The sequence below is a fragment of the Apodemus sylvaticus genome, chromosome 11, assembly GCF_947179515.1.
Source record: "Apodemus sylvaticus chromosome 11, mApoSyl1.1, whole genome shotgun sequence".
Taxonomy (NCBI): Eukaryota; Metazoa; Chordata; class Mammalia; order Rodentia; family Muridae; genus Apodemus; species Apodemus sylvaticus.
In genome coordinates, this window is record NC_067482.1 from 6,294,164 (window position 1) to 6,319,801 (window position 25,638).

Consider the following 25,638-nt stretch of genomic DNA (forward strand, 5'->3'; position numbering starts at 1 on the left):
ATTTTATTTTATTTTATTTTTTTAATTTATTTTGTGATTGACGATTTTGAGATTTTTCTCCCACAGGTTTACCTTTGCCACTCCCCACCCCAGTGCTAGGATTAAAGGCGCGCCGCCACACTGGGCCATACCTGAGCTCTCTTTAAGCTTATGGGATTTTATTTCTTTTTAATGTGTGTGTGTGTGTGTCTGTGTGTGGAGGTATGTCTGTGTGTGTGTGTGTGTGTGTGTGTGCTCAACACTTGGTGTCTCACTCAGTCGCTCTCCACCTTAGTTTTTGAGACAAGGTCTCTCAACAATCCTGGAGCACACCAATTTGGCAAGAGCAGCTGGCCACCAAGCTCCAAGAATTTCCTGCGTCCGCCTCCTCACTGGTAGAACTTCTTTCTCTTGTGTGTGTTGTGGGCTGAGACAGGGCCTGACAGAGCTGCTGTCAGGATGTGTCTTCTGTAGCTTGTGTTTATATTTCGCCTGCCCTCAATCCGTGTACAGATGCAGCCAGCGTGCCTCAGTCATTTTGTCATGACCGAGTGAATGGGTTTGCTCACCCAAGAACACGCACAATGGGCATCCCTCTTAAGGTGGGGAAAGGGTTGACAAAATATGCCTCGTTCCCGCTGCTCAGCACACCTGCGGAAAAGCAAACAAAAACAAAAACAAAAACACCTCTGCTGTCAGCAGGAAGAAGGTGGCAGCTGATGGTTCTGAGATTTTGTTTCCCAGAACATACTGGTGTGGTCTGGTTTCACCTCAGGTTAGAATGCATGGAGGGTCGGTGTGCAGCATCAGAAGTGCTCCTCGGATTAAGCTCTCCATGGGGAACATTTGCAAGACTCCGGGACTTCACTAGGTGGCCCAAGGGTGTGTGTCTCAAAGTAGACTTAAGTCTCCGAAAGAAGAAGACAGCTCTCTTGAATTGTGTTGGGAGGGAAATGAGTTTCCACATGTTTTACGAGACACAACCAAGCATTTAATTCCATTTTATTCTCGCAGGTGTCTAATTATTGGCTCACAAATCCTCAGAGAAATAACAGAAGAAAAAGAAAGGGCCAATTTAAAGTCTCCTGAACTGGTCCTCACTCAGCCTCTGGTGTTCTCCAGGCTGGCCTGCTTTACTATCTGAAGTGTTTTGTGAGCGCCTGGCTGGCTGGCTGGCCGGTGGGAGGCGCGGCTTTGGCACAGGCGCTCCTTGTTTTTTCCTGACTTAGTCGTTTAGTCTGTCTTAGTCCCTGCATCCCGGCTGTTTAAAATCCCTGCTGCATTTGGAGAAGCGATGTCTTGGCATCTGGCCCACTTCCCTAGAACACGATGTGCCGCTGTCGACATGGGCCAGGCATTCCATTTGACAAAGTGCCTGTCTGTCTCACTCCCAGCAGCGAACGTTCAGTGGCTAGCGAAATTAGAGTAGAAAGCCCAGCTTCCAGTCGTCATTTGCTGCGTTTCTTGCCTGAGCACATTACTTTTACCGTGTCACTTGGGAATAACTTGATCAGATTAGCATGCGGTTAGCCAATAGCAACTAGAAGGACTCTCCACGTGTTACTTTGTTGCGTTATTAGGAAACTGTGTCTGGATAGACCTGCCCAGTGCTTGCTGCTGATGTTCCTTGGTGTTCCTGCGTTCTAATTTATGAGGCGAGATGAGCGCAGACTGTGCCGGCAACTCCACCTGCCCGGCCAATAGCACGGAGGAAGACCCACCCGTGGGAATGGAGGGGCACGGGAGCCTGAAGCTCGTTTTCACAGTGCTGTCGGCTGTGATGGTGGGTCTCGTCATGTTCTCTTTTGGATGTTCGGTGGAGAGTCAGAAGCTCTGGATGCACCTCAGAAGACCCTGGGGCATCGCTGTGGGCCTGCTTTGCCAGTTTGGACTTATGCCTCTGACAGCTTATCTGTTAGCCATTGGCTTCAGTCTGAAACCATTCCAAGCTATGGCTGTCCTCATCATGGGGAGCTGCCCTGGGGGCACCATCTCTAATGTTCTCACCTTTTGGGTTGATGGAGATATGGATCTCAGGTAAGTCACAGCAGGGAAGCTCTGCAGCCCCACCCCCCCATCTCTGCCTGGGAGTCTGGGGCACAGCTGTGCTTAAAGAAAAGATTTAACCAATCTCTGGGAAGCTCTGACTGGGAAGTAATGCAAATATCACTGAGCCCCAGGCAGACTCTCTGAGCCCCGAGCTTGCCTGCTGGGATTAGCTAGCTTCTGCCTTCCTGGCAGCTTTTTCTATCCTGAGCAAGCCTTCGGTTCACAAACAGTACAGGCCTTTCCTAAGCACAGACTCATCCCAGGCCTGTTGGCATCCCTAACAGTAATTTCCCAGGATGTCACCAATAATCCCACACAGCTAATGATGGTGATGGTGGTGGCAGCAAGAGATACAACCAAACAGAACCCGCCTGTCTCCTTTCTTTTTCTTTTGGTCTCCCTTTGTCCACTTCACTCTCAGCAGTGTTTCCAGAACATCCTTGTTGGGAAGTAACGTGTTAGGTGAATGCACAAAGGACTTTGGGGTACCCGATAGACGTGACTGATTTGATTTAGGGAGCATTAGAGCTCCCAGGATGATAAATACCTTGTTGTCTTTGCCTCCTTAAGGTTTAAGCCAGAGCTTATTCCTACTATGGGGCAGCTAAATACTCCACGAGAAATTGAACTTTATCATTTACTTATACTTTAACAAGGGAGAATGAATCACAATTTTGAAGTCAAATATTTTGATGGGAAATAGAAAAGCCTTTGAAGAAAGACTAGTTGGTATTGGGGGAGGGGGATGGAGAGTTAAAAACAACGGCCTTTCTAGATTCTTTGCATATATATATGATTTCTTTTCTTTTTTTTCTTTTCTTTCTTTCTTTCTTTCTTTTTTTTTTTTTTGGTTTGTTTATTTTGTTTTGAGACAGGGTTTCTCTGTGTAGCCCTGGCTGTCCTGGAACTCACTCTGTAGACCAGGCTGGCCTCGAACTCAGAAATCTGCCTGCCTCTGCCTCCCAAGTGCTGGGATTACAGGCGTGCGCCACCACGCCCGGCTGTAAGATTTATTTTCTATATATGAGTACACTGCAGCTATCAGACACAGCAGAAGAGGTTATCAGATCCCATCACAGATGGTTGTGAGCCACCATGTGGCTTCTGGAATTGAACTCAGGACCTCTGGAAGAGCAGTCAGTGTTCTTAACTGCTGAGCCATCTTCCTACCACTGGATTCTTTGCTTATAAGTGCATTTAAGTCTGGTCTAGAGAAAATACACCATATAAATTTAAATCTTTGCATGTACATGCCATTGGAGATTTACTCTAGGATGAAAGAGAATGAATGAATGAATGAATGAATGGAGTCAGAAGTGGTGTCTGAAATGGGAGTTGACATCAGTGACTCAGCTTCAGGTGTGGTTTCCAGTTCTCTTGCACAGACTGAATATTTAGTGTATCGGACAGATTTCGCTTATATACTTTAATAGGTGCATGCCACACTGACAGGTAATTAACTCTTGTATGGTAATGACTCTTAATCACTCACTTACGAGAGACTCTAGATCATCTTGTATCTCCACTCATATGCCCCTACTGGAAGTTCAATCAACACGCACGTGACAGTGATGAAGTCCAGGTCCTGAGGATTTCTGGAAAGAAAGGAAACTCGTATTCAGAGGCACCGGGGAGGTCTGGGCTTCATCTTCTCTCCTGGACTCTCATAGTCACCTTGAAAGTGACCTTTTACTATTCTGAGGACATGATTCAAGTCAGTTTAGTAGCTCAGCCATAGCTGCAAACAGGAGAGCAGAGCGCACGCTGGAATTCAGCTCTGGTTTACATCAGTTTGCAACTTAGTTTTCCCCGTGACATTTGGCAGCACAGCTGCATCATCTGGAGTAAGAGCAAACGTCTTCAGCAGTGTTTTGAAAACCTTCTGGGTAAGGGAATATTTATCACCAGCACCCCTGGTTCATCAGGTTGTCACAAACACACTAATGAACCAAAAGTGTGTGGAAGCTAACATTCCTTCTGTTTCTTGTTACCAACACTATCACTTTTGCTTATTTTGCTTTTGTTTTATTGAGACAAGGTCTCATATAGCCCAGTGGGGCTTTGAACTCCTGCTCCTTTTGCCTCCAATTCCCTAGTGCTGGGATTACAGGCGCGTACCACCCTGTCTGGCACCAACTATGTCCTCAGTCGACCTTGTGGTTGTTTTTGGTTTTGGTTTTGATTTTGGTTTTTTGTCTTTATTTTTGTTTCTTCTTGAGACAGAGTTCCTCTGTGTGCAGTCCTGGCTGTTCTGGGGCTCACTTTGCAGATGAGGTTCACCTCAAACTCAGAGATTCCCCCTGCTTCTAGAGTGCCAGGATTAAAGGCCTGTGCCATCCTGCCCGCCTTCATCAGCTTTCAAACTTAAAAGAAAAAGGATTAGCGTATTTTAATGTTTGTATGTGCATGTATGTCTGTGCACCACATGCTTATCAGGTTCCAGATGAAGCCAGAGAAGGGTGTTGAATCCTCTGGAACTGGAGTTATAGATGGCTGTTTGCCACCGCATGGGTGTCAGGGATGGAACCTGGGTCCTCTGCAAGAACAGCTTTTCCCACTGAGCCATCTCTTAGCCCTACCACTTAAATGCTGATCAACGGAACTTGCCTGAGAATAAATACACATGCATACATATGACACAGAGCCGGCACACAGTAGGCATGCGTAAACGTTATATATGACACAGAGCTGGCACACAGTAGGCATGCGTAAACATTATATATGACACAGAGCTGGCACACAGTAGGCATGCGTAAACGTTAGGTACTTTCCTTGGCAAGCACACCACCATTGAGTGCCGATATCCTGTGCTTTTCCTTTTCCTAAATTTTGATTTTGAGTTTCATAAACACAATTTGTTTATTTTTGAGATAGGGTCTTTCAGTGTTGCCAAGGCTGGTCTCAAACTCAATGCGTAGCCTAGACTGGCATTGAGCTGTAACAATCTTTCCACAGACAATTCATTCTCATTCTCCCTCCCTCCCTCCCTCCCTCCCTCCCTCCCTCCCTCCCTCCCTCCCTCCCTTCATCTTTTCTTTCTTTCTCTCTCTCTCTCTCTCTCTCTCTCTCTCTCTCTCTCTCTCTCTCTCTCTCTTTCTTTCTAGACAGGGTTTCCCTGTGTAGCCCTGGCTTTCCTAGAACTCACTTTGTAGACCAGTCTGGCCTTGACCTCAGAGATCCTCCTGCCTCTGCCTCCTGAGTGCTTAGATTAAAGGTGTGCGCCACCACTGCTCGGCTCCAGAAGTGAAATTTTAGAGTGTACACTAAAAATTAGATTTTAAAAGGTTATGGATAGAACACTAATTAATGCTTAAACCTCAGGAAAAGCATCAACTAGAATATTCTGTCTTCATGAGTGAAACCATGGCCATATTACAGTGCATCGATTCACAATGATTACCTACAAAAGTCACAGAGGAAAGCCCAGCAGCCGGGCCTGGATGGGCACAGTGTGGATGAGATCCAAGTGTGCTTCATCCCACATCTTTATTTCACAAATGGGGAAACTGAGGCAAAGCTCTTAGAGATGATGACCCTGGGTGTAGTTCTGTTGCTTTAGTCATTCTGGGCATCTGGGCATGGTTTTTCATGCACCAGTCTTTAAATTTTTTTTTTTTGGTTTATTTTTTTGGTTTATTTTATTTTATTTTATTTTATTTTATTTTATTTTATTTTATTTTATTTTTTGAGGTAGGGTTTCTCTGTTTAGCCCTCACTGTCCTGGTACTCACTCTGTAGACCAGGCTGGCCTTGAACTCAGAAATCTGCCTGCCTCTGCCTCCCAGAGTGCTGGGATCACAGGCGTGCGCCACCACTGCGGCCTCATGCACCAGTCTTAAGCAGGTGTTTCAGACTTTAGCGGTGTCTACCGTGTCTATGCACTGCGCATGACAATGCCCGGTGCCTTCCCAGCATCCTGCGCTCATCACTGAGGTCTTCTCCTGCTCCCCGGACTTGTTATACACACACGCACACACACACACACACACACACACTCACACCCTCCCCTCCCGCTCCTGCCTTCATTTTCTCAGCTCACTGCTGTCAGGCTTAGCCTCTTGCTGAACTGTTCACGGCTCTGGCTTCCTGTCCTCCATCCATCTCTTGCTTCCTCAGGCCACACCCTAGCCCTTCATGACTGATCGTGTATCTTCCAGTGGTCTCTCCATAGTCAGTCTTTGTTACCGTTTCATTTAAATAGATAAAGCAGACTCTAACTGTGGCTCCCCCTTTTTTTGTACAGTGAACTTTATCGATGATGTTTGATTTGGGGAAGTAGCTCCTCCCTTCTTCAGGAGTCTGGGATGGAAACGAGGAATGCGGGGTGATGCCCTGTGTACTTGGGGCTGAACTGGGGCAGGGACTTTCTCTTCGGCTCCTGTTCTCACTGGGGTTGGGTTTGCCAGGGATTTTTGCTGCTTGGAGGTCATGAGGATGGTGAGGTGTCAGTCGCTGTTGCCAAATTCCTTGCTATACCAGGAAATGAGTTGGCAAAGTGGTTGTTGAGGGCGATGCCAAAGTTGTCACGGATGACTTTTTGGCTAGGGGCCAGCCCAGTCAGTGGCACAGGACACGCTGCTGATAACCTTGAGTGTCATCACAAACAGGGGGACCCCATCATCTGAAGGAGCAGAGGTGAGGACCTTTTCCGCTCTACCTGCCAAGGGGGTGTGGCCTTCTGCACGACTGTGAAGACAACCGTAGATTCCACAACATACTTGGCATCAGTTTTGCTCCATTTGCTTTTGGAGGGTCCTGGAAGTCCGAGGGGGCCTACCCATTGACGACAGGGCTCCTGTTGTCAGCCTTGACTATGCCGTGGACCTTGCTGTGTGTGGAATCCTCCTGAAACATGTAGACCCTGTAGTTGAGGTCAAGGAAGGGATCGTGGATGGCAACAATATCCACTTTGCCAGGGTTCAAGATAGCCCTGGGGACCAGGAGCCCAATATGGCCAAATCAGTTCCCTCTGACTGTAATGTGCAGCTGTTGCTACCCTGCTTAAGCCCCGCCCACCTTGCTATCAGCCCCGCCCACATTCCCTTGGCTTGGTGGTGGGCGGGGCTGGTAGCTTGATCCCCGCCCCCCCAGGAGCTTAAAGCAGGGTAGCAAAAACTACACATTATATTTGATCTTTGCCACATTGTGTCTTTGTCGAGCCTGGCACTACACGAGATGTGGCTGTCCCTGGAGATAGGGGTTCTCCATTTTCTTGTATGTAGAGAGATCATAATACGTCCATCATGGTATTGTGGCATACGTTCGCAGTAGCCTGGCACTTACTGGATTCATCGGCTTACCCTAGCTGTCCACATTTATTTCCCATGAACTCTTCAGAGGCGAGAGGCCTCCAGTCAAAATGAATTACTCACTGTTCACTAAACATAACCTGGTTTTCTCACTCCTATTGGCCTGTGTTCTTCAAATACCCCTCAGTGTCAGCTGGCCTGACCTGTCTGCTCCCGTCATGGCATGATTTTCCCTAATTGTTTTAGGAAGAAAGTGGCTGACATGTACAAAAGGCTTAGTCGTCCTGTACCAGGCCGGGCTGGGCAGCCCAGCTGTTCTTTGCTGGACCCGTTCAGGTGGTCGGAGGTTAGTTAGATGTGGACTAATCTCAGAGGGCTTCATCTGGGAGACAACCTGGTTATTGTCTGTCTGTCTGTCTCTGTCTCTCTGTTTCTCTGTCTCTGTCTCTCCTCTGTGTGTGTGTGTGTGTGTGTGTGTGTGTATGTGTACGCATGCGCACGGAGACCCACTAGATCTGCTCACAGGATTCTGAAGAAGAGGAATCTTGCAGAGCTTTGTGAGGCCTGAGCTTGAACCTCAGTTCTGCCATGTCCACGATCAATACAGACAGTGAGGCCACTTCCAGTTCAGGGGTGCAGGAAGCTGATTGGCTCCTTCACGCGCTGGACTAGAAAGTTACATTGTGGCAAACATGGATAAGGAATTGCAACATTTTCTGCAGTGTGCTCTATTTGAGATAAAGAGATTCTTACTTTGGAGGGGAGAACTCAAGAATTGCTAAATAGCAGTGCAGTGCCCAGGTAAGACTCTCACTCAGGTCTTAGTAACTAGATGCTGACTGGCACAGCCATCTGGGAATGTTATGCAAATTATTTGTTGTATGCGCTTGTGTAGTACATACTTTGTGTGTGCGTGCGTGTGTGTGTGTGTGTGTGTGTGTGTGTGTGTGTGTGTGTGTAAGATGGCCTCTTACCTGACACGATCCACCAACTGACCTGCCACCCTGAGGCAGGCAGGCATTAGGGCACTGTACCTGCTCAGGAGGCTGAGTACCTTGGAGCCCCGAATCCCCCTGTACCCAGTTCCACATGTGTTTTATTGTGTCGTGAGACAGGATCTCATGGAGCCCAGGCTGGTCTCAAACTTGATTCATAGCTAAAGACGTCTTTAAATTCCTAATCCTCCTGCCTCTAACTCCAAAGTGCTAAACTCACAGCACAAGCCACCATACCTGGCTCCCAAGTTCCCATATTGGTCAAGGACTCCCTGGGGTTCTCTTTTGTCTTTAGCCTCTTATAAAATACACACAATACAACGCACATTCTCATCGTTACATAGCCTTTCTGCTCCACGTCTCATGTTTGGCTCCTCAGAGGTATTTTTTTAATATTTATTTATTTAATGTAAAAATTACATTAAATATTTATTTATTTAATGTATGTGACTACATGTGACTGTCTTCAGACACACCAGTAGAGGGCATCAGATCCCATTACAGATGGTTGTGAGCCACCATGTGGTTGCTGGGAATTGAACTCAGGACCTCTGGGATTGCAGTCAGTGCGCTTAACCGCTGAGCCATCTCTCCAGCCTTCCTCAGATGTTTTATATATGTGACTCACGTGATATTTGTCTTCTGGGGTCTGGCTACCTAACCGAGCACAACACCTTGTGGGGTCATCATCCTCAGAGCATTCCATGAGAATTCCTTTTCTGTTCGACGTCGGATGCCATTCCACCGTGGGTATCCGGCTTTGCAGGTCTCTCCTCAGTAGCCATCAAGCTGTGTCTTCCTTTGGTTTCTTGTTTTGTGATAGAGCCTCTGTGTAGTCCTGGCTGATCTGGCCCCTCCTGCCTCTGTCTTCCGGAGTACTGGGATTACCAGCATGTGCCACCTCTCGACGACTGTAAATAGTGTGGCACGAAATGGGGATGCAGTTGTGTGCTGGCTTTCAGCGTTCCAGCTTGGCTGTCTCCCCGAGAGTAGATCCGGGCAGTTGTTTTGTGAGTGCCGTAGGAACCGGACGAGGAACACATGAGAAAGCCCAAGCCTCTCCTTCCTTACTCTACACTGTGAGATGCTCTGAGTGTGTAGACCAGGCTGGCCTCAAGCTCTTAAAGTTCCCCTTGCCTCTACTTCCAGCATGCCCTATCCTAATTTTAATATTTCATGTGAATGATGAAATATTACAATATTGGTCTCTTGCTGAAAGGCCTCGCCCCTGTAGCCTCATTGATCAGGTGTGACAACTGCTCGAGGCTTTGCCTGTGTATGCACACTCAGTGCCGGCCTGGCCGTGTCAGGGCCTTGCTATGACTTGCAGGTGAGTGACGGACAGAGAGACAGTGTCTTTTCTCAGTGTTACTATAGTAACTACCTCCCCCCAATGAAAGCTGGTTATGAACACAACTCAGGACAGCTTACCCCGCCTATAGATATCTCTGGGGAGGGAATTGATTGAGGATGTATCAGTTACAGGATTCTGGACACGAGTCAGGGTGTCTGTGTGGTTCAGTGGTCAGCGCTGATCAGTGAAGCTCTCCTGAGCATCCTTCCATTTTATCTTTCTTTATTTTGAGATGGGTCTCATGCAGCCCAGGATGGGGGCCAACCTTGAGACATCGAAGGATGACCCTGACCCCCTGAGCCTCTCGTCTCCACCTCCCGAGTTCCAGGATTACAGAAGTGCATTGCATGCTTGCCTTTCTCCCCTGAAGCGACCTCCTTGGTCCTTGGTACACTTGAGAAACAGTATGGGATTCTTTAGGTCTGGCCTGGCCTTCAGTTTTGGAGAGAGCAACCAACATTGAACCTGTGTTAGTTACTTTTTTTTTTTGGAAACTATGACAAAATCCCAACAGAAGTAATGTAAGGGAGAAAAGCTTTATTTCAGTTCATAGTGTCAGAAACTGCAGTCCTTTATTACGGGGAAGACAGCAGGAACCTTGAGACAGTGGCCGATCACATGGTGTACTCCAGAAAGCCAAGACAAGGGTGGGAACCGAAGATGGGTATAGCATTTTCAATGGTTTCCCCTTGTGGCCTACCTCTGCCCCGCCCCCAGGCCCTCTTTTCTAAGACAGAAGCACGTAGCCAAGGCTGGCCTAGGACTAGCCAAAGATGACCTTCAGTTTATGACCTTCCCTTCACCACTTCCCAAAAAAGCTGAGGTCACAGGCATGTAAAACCAGGCCGATCGATCTCGTTCAGAGCTGGGCGTCAAACCCAGGGCTTCTTGCAAGCTAGGCAGACGCTGTACCGGCCCAACTCCACCCAACTCAGCGCCCCTCTCCAAAGGCTCCACAGAATTCAACTTAATGGCACAAACCAGGGACTGAGTGTTCAAAACATGAACCTGTAGGGGGACATTCCAAATTCAAGAAATACCTTAACACCCTTGTTATCAAGATAGAGATACCATCTACACAAGTTATTGTAAAAGTGAGAGAGAGAGAAAAAAAGAATTTGAGAGAGTTTGAGGCACACAATGTGGCAAACAGTACCATTAAATGCTGGTAAATGCTGGTAAATAAACCATTAAATGCAAGCACTCAATAAATCCCAATAAATGCTCTCTGCCCTTACTGGAGACAGCATAGGGAAGCAGGTGGGAATGGAGAATCAGGCTGTGAACTCTGTCCTGGGATGGTTTCTATGGATGTGGTCTTACAGCAAACTGGAGTCCTTTTGGCTAACCAGATCGTTTCTTTTCTGGAGAAACAGTATAGTTTGGAGAACTGCAGTTCTTGATTTTATGGGCTTAAAATCAAAATAACATTTGAATAACTTAAGCCCCAGTTGCGGCATGCTATTGGCTGCCTTCTGTGGAATGTGAGGCTCTGCCGGCTGTGAGGGAGCCCAGGATTTACCTGTTCGCCCAGTCTTGTTGAACCTGTCTCCCTCTCTGCAATAGCCGTGGAAGGTGCCATTCTTCTCTGTACGAGTGGAATCTTGTTCTGCCAAAGCCAGATAATTTCCGTGATTTCCACCACGTGACCAGTGGAACGCTCCAGCTAGCCACGTCCTCAGTCGGAATTTCTTGGCAGGCACTGGGAGGCGTGGCTTCCCTTGGCAGGCAGTGGGAGGGAGGCGTGGCTTCCCTTGGCAGGCAGGGGGAGGGAGGCGTGGCTTCCCTTTGTATGCCACTCAATTTCTGTGCTTCTCCAGCTTGGTTGCTGTTTACAGCAGTGGGCAGATCACCAGATCTTCTCTCGTCCTCTGCCACTATCATTAAATGTATTATGGGATCGGATGATTCTGTGGAGGCTGGGGACAACAGCCTGGGGACGCGAGGTTTCACAACCAGTGAGCCACCAACACTTGGCTTTTTACAGCCAAGGAATTTCAGCCTCTTGCTATTGGAGCCAAACCCTATGGGGGTGGCGTGGGGCATTCCACACTGCATAGTTCAAGATTAGACTGACGCAATGGAGGAGTCCTTCTAGGACTCGGTCAACAGAGGAGAGCCAAGGCATACAGCGTAGGTCAAGTATTTGGAAGACTTTGCTAGGTACCATCTCCATGGAAACAGGCTTCGGATGGCAGCAAAGTGCTGGACTTCCTAGCTTAGCAAGAAGAAAGCTGTGTTTTCTTCTTGCTTTGGCATTGGGAATGGGCCCTAGAACCTACTCAGAATGAGATAAAAACTTTTAGGTGTTATACGGAGTGAAAGCTACACAAGATTTTGTTTTTAATAAGAAAAGTTTGCAAAAAAAATATCTGGAAACATTGGCCCTATTTTTTTTTAAAGATTTATTTATTAAAGTATACTGTAGCTGTCTTCAGATACACCAGACTAGGGCTTCAGATCTCATTACAGATGGTCGTGAGCCACCATGTGGTTGCTGGGATTTGAATTCAGGACATCTGGAAGAGCAGTCAGTGTTCTTAACCGCTGAGCCATCTCTCCAGCTCCAAGCTATTTTGTGTTGTTTTGTTTTTGTTTTTTTTCCAAGACAGGGTTTCTCTGTGTAGCCTTGGCTGTCTTGGAACTCACTGTGTAGACCAGGCTGGCCTCGAACTCAGAAATCCGCCTGCCTCTGCCTCCCAGAGTGCCTGGATTACAGGCATGCGCCACCACTGCCCGGCTGGGGAAGACGTGTTACTCCAGTCGACCTCGCTCATGACTGTCTGACTCTTGGCTCATGCTTTCCCATGTCCCCGGTCAGGAGCCTGCAAGCGCAGGCTCTTCTGCATGCACTGGGAGTTTTATCATAGTGCTTGGGTGGCTTCTTGATATTTAATAATACTTTGCACCAGGCAGGTGGTAAGTCAGCTTTTTTGGTATTTTAACTTGTCTTATCCAGTTTTAGAAATGCTGGTATGCTTTTTTAGGACCTCAGAGCCATGAGCTCTGAGTAGAAAATTCCATGTAATCTCTGAGGAGGGTCTAGGAGGTGCTTTTCGTAGAGACTACATTCTTTTTTTAATATTTATTTATTTATTTATTTATTTATTTCATGTATGTGAGTACACTGTAGCTATCTTCAGACACACCAGAAGAGGGCATTGAATCCCATTACGTATGATTATAAGCCACCATGTGGTTGCTGGGAATTGAACTCAGGACCTCTGGAAGAACATTCAGTGCTTTTAACTGCTGAGCCAAATCTCCAGTCCCCAAGACTATGTTCTTTTATTTATTTATTTTGTTTTTTCGAGACAGGGTTTCTCTGTGTAGCTTTGGCTGTCCTGGAACTCACTCTGTAGACCAGGCTGGCCTCGAACTCAGAAATCTGCCTGCCTCTGCCTCCCACATGCTGGGATTAAAGGTGTGCGCCACCACCGTCCAGCTGAGACTATGTTCTTAATTAATCTATCTTTTTGAGACATGTTCTCACTATGTAGACCTGGCTGGCCTTAAATTCACAGAGATCTACCTGTCTCTGTCAGTGCTGGGATTCAAGGCTTGTGCCATTGCATCTGGCCCAAGACTACATCACTACATAAAGTAGGACGAGGCTCCCAGTCTCCAGCTTCCCCTCCTAAGCTCTTTGGTTTTACTTCCAGCATCAGCATGACAACCTGCTCCACAGTGGCTGCCCTGGGAATGATGCCCCTCTGCCTCTACGTCTACACCCGGTCCTGGACTCTTACACAGAACCTCGCCATTCCGTATCAGAATATAGGTCTGTATGGGGCCTGTGTACCTGAGCAGAAACAGTAATGGCGACCGCACAGAGCAGATGATGACAAAGCTCCGTATGTAGATTTTAGCATGACCTAAATCAGTCCTCTTAGTCTGTTTCTGGTTGTTACACTTTCACAATTCAAGAGGTCAACTAATTTGCTGAAGATCATGCAGTGTAGACCTGGAATGGGAACTCAGGAGTCCTCCCTCTAACATCTAGACTCATAGCCCCTGTGTGCTGGGTTTTGTAGTTAGAGTGAAACGCCCAAGGTGTGATATTTAAGAAGAAGAAGGTTTACTGAGCTCACACTGTGCCCCACAATGGCAAGGTATCTATACACCATGGCACATGTCCTTATGAGCCCCCCTCTCCCCCCCCCCCCGCTGGAATTTTCCTAGATTTAGAAGGACCATTCTCATTTCTAACCATCATAGTTCTGTTGTCTCTAAAATTCCCATGATTCCTTGTTGGAGGATTCTGAGAGAGAAACGCAGGCCCAGGTGTGATGGCATGTATTAATAGCACATACTCTTCAAAAATTGACTTTCAAAGCTGTTAACTAATGGAAATGGAGCTTGCTGGGAATGTAAAAAGCATCAGAGGAAGAGGGGACACCGGCTGATGGATTTTCTTTCTCTTTAGGAATTACCCTTGTGTCCCTGGTCGTTCCTGTGGCCTCTGGCATCTATGTGAATTATAGGTGGCCGAAGCAAGCAACAGTCATTCTCAAGGTCAGGAGGCCCCTCCCACCCACAGCAAGTCACCAGATGCAGAGACTAAAAGGCAGAACCAATGAGCTGTCACAGGACAGCCCCTTCCTGTCCTTGGCCTGGGGCTCGGTCAGTCCCACAGGCCCACACACCTTGGAAAATGGGATGCTCCTAGAGACAGAAACACTAGGGCCTGGCACGGACTGAGAATGCCTGGCCCTGCCCCTCCCCTAGGCTTCCCACCGGCACCTGTAAGGTGAGGCTCCTCCCTGCAGCGAACACAATGGAGCCCCAGTGTGTGGGAACTTGGGAGGTTTCTGTGAAGGGCCGGCTTGCCTAAGCACTCCCGGGAACACATCACTAGACTTGGAATTGGTGTACACAGCAAGGACTGCTGACCTCATGACATCTCGTGGATGAAATCAGCCTGAAAGCGCTGAGGGGTGGTCACGGAATGGTGGGAACCCAGGCATCCCACCGTGTTCCCTTGCTTTGTAGCTCTGTCTTTTGTGTGCTTGAGAAATAAGTACTTGTCCTTGCTAGATGACTGGTAAAATCACCGCAGAAGATATGTTCATATTTCTTCAGTGCTGAAAAGGGAACTCAGCTTATTTTACATTTATAAAGAAATGAGTGCTTGGAGATTCCTTGGAGGTTCAGCAGAAACGTCTGTTCATTTCAGCTTGGGGTTGATAGCTTGGTCCAACCTAAGCGCACTCTCTCTACTGACTCCTTCCCCAGTTGAGCAATGCCCATGGAGAGCCAGACTGGACCAGGGAGGGAGGCTGTGTGGGGAGCACGGTGCTTGGCACACTGGAAGACTTAATTTTACTCTTTCTGGGCTGTACTCATGGGACAAAGCCCCTCCTTTCCCAGGCTTGTCACTGTCACATTAAAAGGAGAACAGCACTCCCAGTGGGAAATGTTCACAGAGCAAGAGCAATCATGGAAACTTGCAAGTACTTTGTTATTATTTTTCTTAGAAGGGCAATCAGTGACAATGTCAACGACAATTAAGAATATCCTATTTTAGCCTTTCTGTGTACTTGTGATTGTTATCAGTGTTAGTGGAGAAACTGGATACATTTTCTGTGTGTCCATTTTATTACCTCTATGTAGAGAACAGGTTTAAACCCTCCTTTCTTGAAGTAAGCATGGTGGCCCAGGCTGGGGATCCCAGCACTTGGGGCACGGAGGCAGGAGAAGCCTTTGCTACACAATAAATTCGAGCCCAGCCTGGACTAGAGGAGACCCTATTGTCCTCCCCCAAGCAAACAAATTCTTTCAGCAATTCTCTGGGATTTTATATTAAAATATATTAAATAATATACATAATCTAGACCCTACAGTTTAATCATTATTTTAATATTTTTATTTATTTTGAGGCAGAGCCTCAGTGTGTAGCACAGGCTGGCCTCAAACTCATGGTCCTGCTACATCAGTTTCACAAGCAGCTAAGATCAGGGCCGTGTACCAATACAATGTATCAGCTCTTAGCCTTGGGTTTTACACACTTTCCCAGCAACTGGCTTCTGAAGGATTTTAAACGTTGACATTGCTTTTTGATAGAAGATTCTGACATGCTCTAAGCATCCTGTGATCTAAACTCAGACAATGGATTTATTGACTTTTTGAGTGAGGGAGAGGGAGAGGAAGAGAGAGAGGGGGAGGTTACTGTTTATTGCACAGGCCAGGCTAGCCCAGGTCTTGTGGTAGTTGTCCTGCTTTTGTGACCTTTGTGGGGCTCTGCATTTCCCCAGCAGGCCAGAGCCCGCATGCCCCTGTGTTTACACCTGCCCTCCAATCTATGATCCATTTCTTGACTGTACATTAGTTACTTTTGCATACTTGTGGCAACATGGGTGACATAAGCAGCTTGGAAGGGGAAAGTTGGCTTACAGCATCATCATTCAGTCTGTGTTCACTGAGCGGTGTGTTCTGGGCCTGTTTAAGGCAGAAGAGCATCACTGAGGCAAGGATGTGTGATACAAGAGAGCTGGTCAAGACAGGCAAGGGCCAGAAACAAAACACCCTCGGGGACCTGCACCCTAGTGACCTGTTTACCTAGTCATCTGGTCCTTATGTTTTAGCACCTTTCAAAATAGTGCAATGACTGGCTGTCTAGGCTTTAACGTAGCAACATGCAGGGAGTCTCTCCTATTCAAACAACCATAACTTGTTTCCATTTTCTTTTGTACTTTAGGGGCTTCTTTGGGTCTGAATCATTTCAAGTAAAGACTGATATCATAACTAGGTCATCTTTCCACAGTCTGCTGTCCCCAAGAGACCACTGAGAGCTTGCTAAGATCCAAATTGCTCTAAGCATCCTGTGATCTAAACTCAGACATTGGATTTATTGACATTTCTTTTTGAGTGAGGGAGAGGAGTAAGAGAGAGAGGGAGAGGTTACTACTTGTCGCAGAGGCCAGGCTGGCCCAGAGCTGTGGTAGTTGTCCTGCCTCTATGTCCTGACTGCTGGGGTTCTAGGTAGGTGGCACAGCTTGCAGCCTTGTGATTTTTAAGTCACAAAAATAAGAGCCGGTATCCACGTGAGAGAGGATAGAACCCTTCTCTTAATGTTAGCTCAGATGGTCTGGTGGAAATGGGTACGTGTTTGTTTTGGTAGAGAGAGGCAGAGGTCTAAGGAGTAGAATGTGACTGGTGGCTCACAGGGTGACCATGAGGTCGATTGTCAGGACAGACAGGCCATGAACAGGAGTTACCAGAAAGGGGCCTTTGGTGTGTGGGGGTGTGAGCTGCTGCTGTCATGTGATGTCAGGTCAGGTCCTTCTGAGATGTCAGCTTTGGTCCAGTGTGGGAGCTGGAGATCATGGCACCTGGAAGAGGTGGGGCTGCTACAAGGTAACCAGGTTATGGCGGCATCCCTCATGGAAGGTGTGGGTGGAGGCCTGAGGGGCTGGGTTAACTCCTGTGAGGATGTCGTGCCATACAGAGCCTGGCAGTGTCCCACTCGTTCCTGTGGTCACACCGCTGTGACGACATCTGTCACGAGACCTCAGCAGTGCTGAGCGATGCCACTGCTCCTGTCGACTGCATTGTGAGCTGAAGGAACTCTATAGAAAGCACCTGAGTTGAGCATTTTATGACAGCATTAGAAATGGACTAAGGAGGCATTGTCAGGGTCTGGATATTTTATAATTTCATCTTATTTAGGAAAGCCAAGTTCTCCTCTTTACTTCTCTACTTGAAAGGGAAATATGCTGATTCTACAATAAGAATTCTCACTTTTGTCCCACCCTGCTAATTTCTTACACTTCAGCCTCTTGACTCTTGTGGAGCTGGGATTTTCCTAGATACAGTAGTTCCCATTCAGTCTTGCTTCCTCTAAGTTTTGCAATCTGAGGTAAACTGTAGAAAAATAGATGGAAAAACTCCAGAAATAAACAACTCATTAATTTTAAATCAGGCAACCTTGTACTTAGTGTGATGAAATCTTGCACTGTCCTGTTTACAACGTGAGCTGTCCCTTTACCTTGACTGTCACGTCAGTCTGTAAATGCTGCGATGATTTGACACCAGGCCTGAGAAGTTTTTATCACAGCCTCAGGTCGGGAGAGTCCTCCCTAGACCAGAAGATCTCTGAAATCACTGTCCTTAGCACCTAATTAACTTTAATCGTCAACTTGACACATTCTGGTGCTGTCTGAGAAGAATGCTTCAATTGGGGAGTTTTCTGGATCAGATTGGCCTTTGGGCACACCTGTGGAATGGTTAGTCTTAGTGATTGATGAAGGAGGGCCCAGACCACCGTCGGTGGCTAAGATGGGAGAAGGGGCTTTTGGGATCCAGTTTCCGCGGGGCTACCTGTGCTCCAATAGATGGCCCTATCTCTGTGCACACACTGGCAGCTGTGAGTGGACCAGAGTTTAAGAAAAAAAGAACACGTGAAACTGGACATGAATAATGGTAGTGAGAGAGAGGAGTACTGAAGAGGAGGAAATGGGGAGGGATTTGATTAAGGCTCATTGCAGGGATGTACAAAATTCCCAATAAATAACAATAGGATTAGCAAAAAAAAAATACTTGAAAGTCTCCAACATTTTCCCATGAAAGATAATATTATATAATATATGTAATATGTAATATTTACTTTTAAAAATATATTTTTAAAAAGAAAAGAAAGCAAGCTAGGCATGTGGCTGAAGCCAAGCCAGCAGGCAGCGTTCCTCTGTGACTCCTGCCTCCAGTTCTTACCCTGACTTTCTTTCAGTAATGGACAAAGACCTGGAAATGTAAGCCAAACAAACTCCTTTTTCCTCTATGCTGCTCTTAGCTAGGGTGTTTTATCACAGCGAGAGAAAGGACCCGGGACTGTGACAACGTTAGCTGGCCAGGAAGCTTTCGTTATGTCTGTTATTTCCCATTTATTGTGTACATGTCTTAAGTCTGTGTATTTTTTGTACCATTATCCACTGGTCCTGATCAGGGATAATCTATCTATGAATTTGCTTTTGACGTTAACCTACTTCATAGTTATGTCTGCACAGCAAGAGCATAGCCCGGGTATTATACAGGATACAGCAGTCACTATATCTGAGTTTAGGAACTCCTCAGCACTGTGGAACACATTCACTGTGCACACGAGAAGGAAGAGGAAATTGGGCGTGGCAGCCTCTGAGTTCTACAACATCTACAAACCTTTTACACCTGTGCCGAGCTCAGCCTCATGGAGGGAGAACCCCTGAGCGCTGCTCACAGACACTTACTTGTGGCTTTGCTGTCTAGGTCGGGGCCGTGCTGGGTGGCGTGCTCCTCCTGGTGGTAGCAGTTACTGGCGTGGTCCTGGCAAAGGGCTGGAACACAGATGTCACTCTTCTGGTCATCAGCTGTATTTTCCCCCTGGTTGGCCATGTCACAGGCTTCCTGCTGGCGTTCCTCACCCACCAATCTTGGCAAAGGTACAGTCATGTAACTTGTAAGGTGTGAGTGCACGCGTGTGTGTGTGTGTGTGTGTGTGTGTGTGTGTATGCATGCATGAGTTTGTGCATGTATTTGCATGTGTATGTGAGTGCAGGCATGAGTGTGACCACTACACGTGTGCGTGATACATGTGTACATGTCTGTATGTACATGTGCCTGTCTGGGGCTCAGATTGTCAGACTTTATGTGAGATACAAGGTTCATCTCTTTGACTCACACGCAGCTCCATAAGCATTTCTGAGGCAGGTTTCTGAGGCCACACTGTCACGGCAGGCTTTGCTGGTGGTGTGGTGAGCTGTTATGCAGACAAAAGCTGCATGGATGGGGTTTGCCCTGGTGAGAGCCACTATTGCTGTGGTAAAGCAACTTGGGGAGGGAAGGGTTTGCTCGGCTTTCATTCATGGAAGGAAGTGAGGACGGGAGTGGGCGTGTGTGTGTGTGTGTGTGTGTGTATATGTGTGTGTGTGTGTGTGTGTGTGTGTGAGGGGTGGGGGGTGGGGATATCTCAGGGCCGGAACTGAGGCTGCCAGAGCTGCTGCAAAGGCCATGGAGGAGTGCTGCTTACTGGCTCGCTCAGCCTGCTCCCTTTTAGAACCAGGACCACCTGCCCAGGGGTGGCATCACCCACAATGGGCTGTGCCTTCCCCTGTCGATCACCAATTTAAAAAAGTGCCTCACAGGCTTGCCTGTAGCCAGATCTTTTGGCAGCAGTTTCTTAATTGAGGTTTTCCTCCATTAAGTTCCTTGGAACAACTCTGGCTTGTCTCAGGTTGACATAAAACTAGTCATCACAGAGTTGTAATTTATGAAGTCAGGATTAGGGCTTTAGTAAGTCTCGCTGGTCTCTGAACAGTAAAGGCCAGCCAGGGCTACACTGCAAGACCTCATCTCAACTATGAATCCAAGACGGGCAGGGTGGGAATTCCAAACAGAAGGAGTGAACTTGTTTCGCTCCATATAGAGATCATCTTAGGGGCTTGGGCAAGTTTTAAAGAGATCAAATCCTTGTTGATTACGCCAAACTTTTGAGGAATTACTATTTATGAATAATACTTATTAGAAATTTGTCTTACGTATTACTATTTGGATTGGGGCATACATTTATGAACATTGTAAAATATTAGAGATACTAAGAGCCCATGTTGGCATGCATGTCATGACTTGATGCAATCACACACTATTGAGGACTGCTGACAGCCGCAGAAGCTTTTCGGAAGGCGATGTGTGCTGCACCCACAGCCTTATGCGTGTTCGTGGTTATTAATTCAGTACTTTTACTCCAGTTGAGAACAGGGTCTTGCCATGTAGCTCTGGTGGCCTTGAACTCTGTCCACCTGCCTCAGCCCCTTGAGGGACAGGATTAAAGATGTGGGTCACCACACTCTGCAGAAACCTGTTCTAGAGCTAGCTCTATCAGGCATTCGAGCGATCGCTGATACGGTAAGATGCTAATTGTGGTGCCCATTATAAAGGTAAAAATGGTAACGATTTAAATATCTAACAATAGGGACATGTTTACTTATGAAGCATGCCTGTGCTGGGTAAGGAGCATCAATTCTCAACGACGCCTGACGACACTCCAGAGCCAAACTTGTTTAAAAATTCTGATTTCTACTTTGTGTGGGGCAGAAGCAAAAAGAATATGGAAAAGTATTGGGAGAAATAGCAATTTTGAGTAGGGAAGTTAAGGGTGATTTCAGTTCTTACATATTTCCTGGGAATGTTTTTCATTTTTTCAGTAAGTGGATTTATTTTCACATCAGGAGAGGGATTACAGGAAAGTGGCTGGGCTGGGGAGGGTTAGTCCGGCCTGAGCCATTCCCTCTCTATCGAGTATTTCACAAGCACTGGGTGAGGCCTGCACCCGCCCATCCTGCTTTCTTCTTGTTGCAGCCTGACAGGTAGCAATGATTACTCCACCAAGGAGAGAGCCCTTCAGGGAGGATGACGAACGTAATCAAGTCCCTAGAGCTAGAATGTGGCAGAGTTTGGATCTGAGCCTGGGCTTGTTTCCAGGTCAAGGGCACAGACTGCAGGGTGCTGGAGGCTGATGGCTGGGTCTGCGGAGGAAGGACGAACTCTAACGACAAAATGTGTCAGCTCATACCTCATAGGCAGACACAGATGAGGCCAGAGGTCATTGAACTTGCTGTGTGAATGGCCCCGGTGAGCCACAGCTTAGTAACGTTAGGATGTTGAATGAGGAAGTCTGAAGGAAGTGCACTTTGCATGACGGTAAGAGATATACAGTGTAGCGCAGACCTGGCCACTCAGAAAATCCCCTGCTCACATCGCACACCTGTGGCCTCCACGTGCAATCCCAGCTCTAGCCAAAGAAAGCACCTCTTTCTTTTCCCTTTCTTTCCTTCCTTCCTTTCCTTCCTTCCTTCCTTCCTTCCTTCCTTCCTTCCTTCCTTCCTTCCTTCCTTCCTTCCTTTCTTTTGGTTTTTCGAGACAGGGTTTCTCTGTGTAGCCCTGGCTGTCCTGGAACTCACTTTGTAGACCAGGCTGGCCTCGAACTCAGAAATCCACCTGCATCTTTAACCTTTTAACTCCCCATATGACGGCTGCGAGTGCCTTATAAACTGGAGACAAATGGAGTTGTTTGTCCCATCCTCCACACTCTGGCTTTTACTTCCCCTTTTTCTCATTTTTTCCCCCATCCTCAAGTAAGATTCATTCCTTTTTTTTTTTCTGCAATCAAAAAATCAACATAGATACACAATACACACACACACACACACACACACACATACACGTTTGCTTTTCAACTCAAGTTTTTGGTGCTGTTTAGTTCGTTCAGTTTCCGTCCTTTGACTCAGTTTCCCATTCTCATCTCCTCCAGTTCTCCTCTGCATGTAGACTGGCTTGCAGTTCAAGCAGTGCCTCCTCAGGAAGCCACACTTACACTGTGCCTGCAACTTTCCTCCTGCCTCTCTCTGATACCTCTGCCTCTCTCTCACACCTTCCTGCTCTGTAGCTTCAGCCTCTGTAAAGCTTTCTGGAGTTTCTGTAGCGTCTTCAGGGCCTGGTCATTGGTGAGCATTGTTTTCTGGTGTGCGTATTGTTCTTGGTCAGGGTTCTTGAGGTCTTATTCCACAGAGCATCTTTGCCACAAACACATGAGGACTCTACTACTGTCAAGGAACGCATTCTTTTTGTTGCCTGAGCCTGTAGTTGTCCTTAGGCAAAGGGAACACTCAGGCATGGTTCCGTTTGCTACTTTGTAACTCTTGAATCTTCTCCCTACCAGGTGCAGGACCATTTCCATAGAGACAGGAGCTCAGAACATCCAGCTGTGCATCGCCATGCTGCAGCTGTCCTTCTCTGCAGAGTACCTGGTCCAGCTGTTAAACTTCGCCTTGGCCTATGGGCTCTTCCAAGTGGTGCACGGGCTGCTCATTGTCGCAGGTGCATGAATTCCCTCTGCGCACCAGTAACTGACTTATTAACAGCTTCAACCCAACTGTTTTGTGTACTGCTCCTTGATATATTTTTGGCCTGATACTTTTGGGGACCATAACATATAAACTCAGGGTTCTTCCATGCAGTGGGTGTTTCACAGCGCGTGTGCGCGCGCGCGCACACACACACACACACACACACAGGCTATTCTATGACTTATAAGATCTTATAAGTCACTGCACAAAACCATCCTGAGAGCTTTTATGTCCTGTCTTACCCAGAGCCTTGAGCTTTGCTTTCTCAAATGCTTCGTGACTTCTGTGCCACAGACACAGAACGTGGGCCAAGTGGCTGCCAAGTATTTTTCAAATAAAAAACATACCACATAGAAAGAAGTGTAGACACAGTATGTGTGTGTATATCGGAAACATGCTATTCTCCTATCTGCTCAGGCAAATGTGGGTTATTTGGGGGTAAATCCTTTTGTACGGAAGGGAAATTGCAAGAAGGTGTGAATACACACTTGAACACGTACATTTCTTTATTTTGGCCTTGGAATACACTGAGTATGGTTAGTGATTACCTTTAAAATTGATTATACACTATTTTTCTGTTGCTGTGATGAAATGCAGTGCTCAAAAGCAACTTATAGAAGAAAGACCTTATTTTGTTTTACAGTTCCAGAGAGAGAGACAGAGACAGAGACAGAGACAGAAAAGAGAGAGTTCACAATGAGGAGGGGGTCATGACAGCAGCAGGAGGCAGGAGCAGACATCTCCATGCATGTGTGTGTGTGTGCACGCGCACGCGCATACGTACCCACGTGCGCGCGCGCGCACACACACACACACACACACATTATTCTATGACTTGCTCAGGTAGACTGCTCGTATTTCACCTTTGACCAGGAAGCAGAGAGCGCACAGGAAGTGGGGCCAAGCTATAAAACCCTAGCTGTGTCTCCACTGAAGTACCGCCTCCAGCAAGGCTCTGTCTCCTCCATATTCTGCAATGCCGTAAACTACACTCCACCCTGGGTACCAAGTGTCCAAATACATGGGCCTATGGGGCCCACTCTCATATGCACTACCACACACCTGATTGTTCTATGTTATTGGTATAGCGATAATGGTGTGAGGAACACTTGGGAGCAGGGGTTTCCCAGGGGATACGGAACACAGTAATCTATTAGAAATAGATAACTGTGTTCTAATAGAAACACAGTTCTATTAGAACAAACTCCTGGTTCTGAGACCCAAATGTTTAGAGAAACATCCTGCAGAGCTTTCTTGGCAGCCACATCCTAGCATTTAGGCAAGTACCCGATGCAGAGTAAGCACCTCGCAAGGGTTTGTTGACTGACTGACTGAGCTCGTGGAGAGCAGATCAGTGAGTCCCAACTCTAGATAGTTAGAGCCATCTGCTCTGCCACACGCGCTCATTCTGCAGATTTCTCTTCTCCTTTCCTTCCCGTACTCCCACACACGGATCTCCCCGGGTGTGGGTGGATGTACAGAGCCCCTCAGTTCTGCTCTTTGCTAAAGTGACTTTAATGCCGTTTGTTTTTTCGCCCAGCATATCAGGCGTACAAGAGGAGGCAGAAGAGTAAACATGGGAGACAGCGCCCAGGTGGCCCAGATGTCTGCGGCGAGAAGCAGCCCAGAGAGACCAGCGCTTTCTTGGATCAAGGGGAAGAGGCTGCTGTGACTCTGGGGCCAGTGCAGCCAGAGCAGGACCACTGGACGGCTGAGGTGACCAGCCACATTCCTTCATGTAGACAACAGTAGGAGACACGGACCAGCTGGGCCCGCCATCTCCCTCCGTGGCCAGTGAAGACCATGTGCAGTTGGCAGTAAGCAGTCGTCATCTCCCTGCGAAGCTGTCCTCCCGGTGTGGAATGTAACCCGAGAGAAGGCCATGCAGAGGAGACATCACTCACACTGCAGACAGAGCGTCCGTGGGCTTCTTGACTTCAGGCAGGAGCTCTGGAGAACTAGAGAAGAGACGCTAAGAGCAGATTAGCTTCGGCTATGTGATTCTTTTTCTTAAGGGATCAAGCATCGTTTGATTTTGATTCTGCTTGTAATGCAAGCAGGCTAGCTCTTTCTCTTGAGAGGAAGAGACAGGTCCCCAGAATCTCCAAACCATAAATACATGGGCTCGCCCAGTCTCCAAAACATCAGAGACACATGCGTATCTGTTCCAGTATTCTGAGCACCAAATTACCTGAAAGGCCTGTTTCCTGTGTGTTTTGATAGTTGATCAATGATTATCTCAGAACATCTTTATACATCTGTGTTACCTACCTCATTCTTTAGAACGGTGGCTGCATCCAAGCGTTGTGTAACATAGGATTGTAATTTATTGAAGACATCCTCATTAGTATTTAGATATCTTCCCGCGCAGGGCTGCTGTGAGCCCCTGGTTCGCACCCCATGCCCTGTAGACTCTTTCCGGCAGCTCCAGTGGGCACGCCCACAGCTCCTCAAAACCCTGGACAGACTGTTCCTTCTCAGAAGAGCTTTGTCATTCGCTCTCACCAGTCTTAAATGATTTCTCGTCATTTTGCCTTGTGCAAAGATCTCATTAAATTATGATCTCAAAGCTATCAACTGGGACACTTTTATGTTCATTTATTTCTGTTTGTCCTGCCTTGTTTCTTTTTCTGTGATATTTTTCTACTGCCATTTTCAAAGACAGAATTTCATGGCATAGCCCAGGGTGGCTTCAAGCTTTCAAAAAACCCTCCAGCCTCAGCCTCTCCGTCCTCCCAAGCACAGGTTGAGCCTCTGTTCTCAGGGACTTTGCTTTTCCTTTGGAGTTGACTGCATCCCTGTCCTGGGGAACTGGCGCTGCTCTCTCAGCTTTTGACTTTTGTGTCTTTGGCTGTTAAGATTTTTATTTCTCGTACACTTTAGCTTATCAGTTTTTTAAGAAAACGTTGTAAAGGCCAGAAGCTGGGATGTTACGTTTCGTGTAGGTTATAGGTTGTCGTATCCCCACTATAGAGAATGCCTTTGCCCCCTTCCGCAGTTGTTCTGGGGACTTCCAGCTTTGCTCTCTTTGGTGTGTATTTGCCACATGGTAGGTGGTGCCTGGCAGGGAGTAAAATCTGCCTCTCTCTATCCTGACCCTCTTCCTGCTCCTGCTCCTCCTGCTCCTCCTCCCCCTC

The 25,638-nt window shown here is 47.3% G+C and overlaps 1 protein-coding gene across 1 annotated transcript; it reads left to right on the plus strand.

Moving 5' to 3' along the window:
* Positions 1-1,372: 1,372 nt before the first annotated feature.
* Positions 1,373-25,074, plus strand: Slc10a6 (solute carrier family 10 member 6). The gene is made up of 6 exons (XM_052199205.1): positions 1,373-2,016; positions 13,289-13,407; positions 14,053-14,141; positions 18,867-19,039; positions 22,315-22,472; positions 24,042-25,074. Exons 1-6 carry the CDS (start codon positions 1,640-1,642, stop codon positions 24,251-24,253), a joined length of 1,128 nt encoding a protein of 375 aa, XP_052055165.1. The 5' UTR covers positions 1,373-1,639; the 3' UTR covers positions 24,254-25,074.
* Positions 25,075-25,638: the final 564 nt, after the last annotated feature.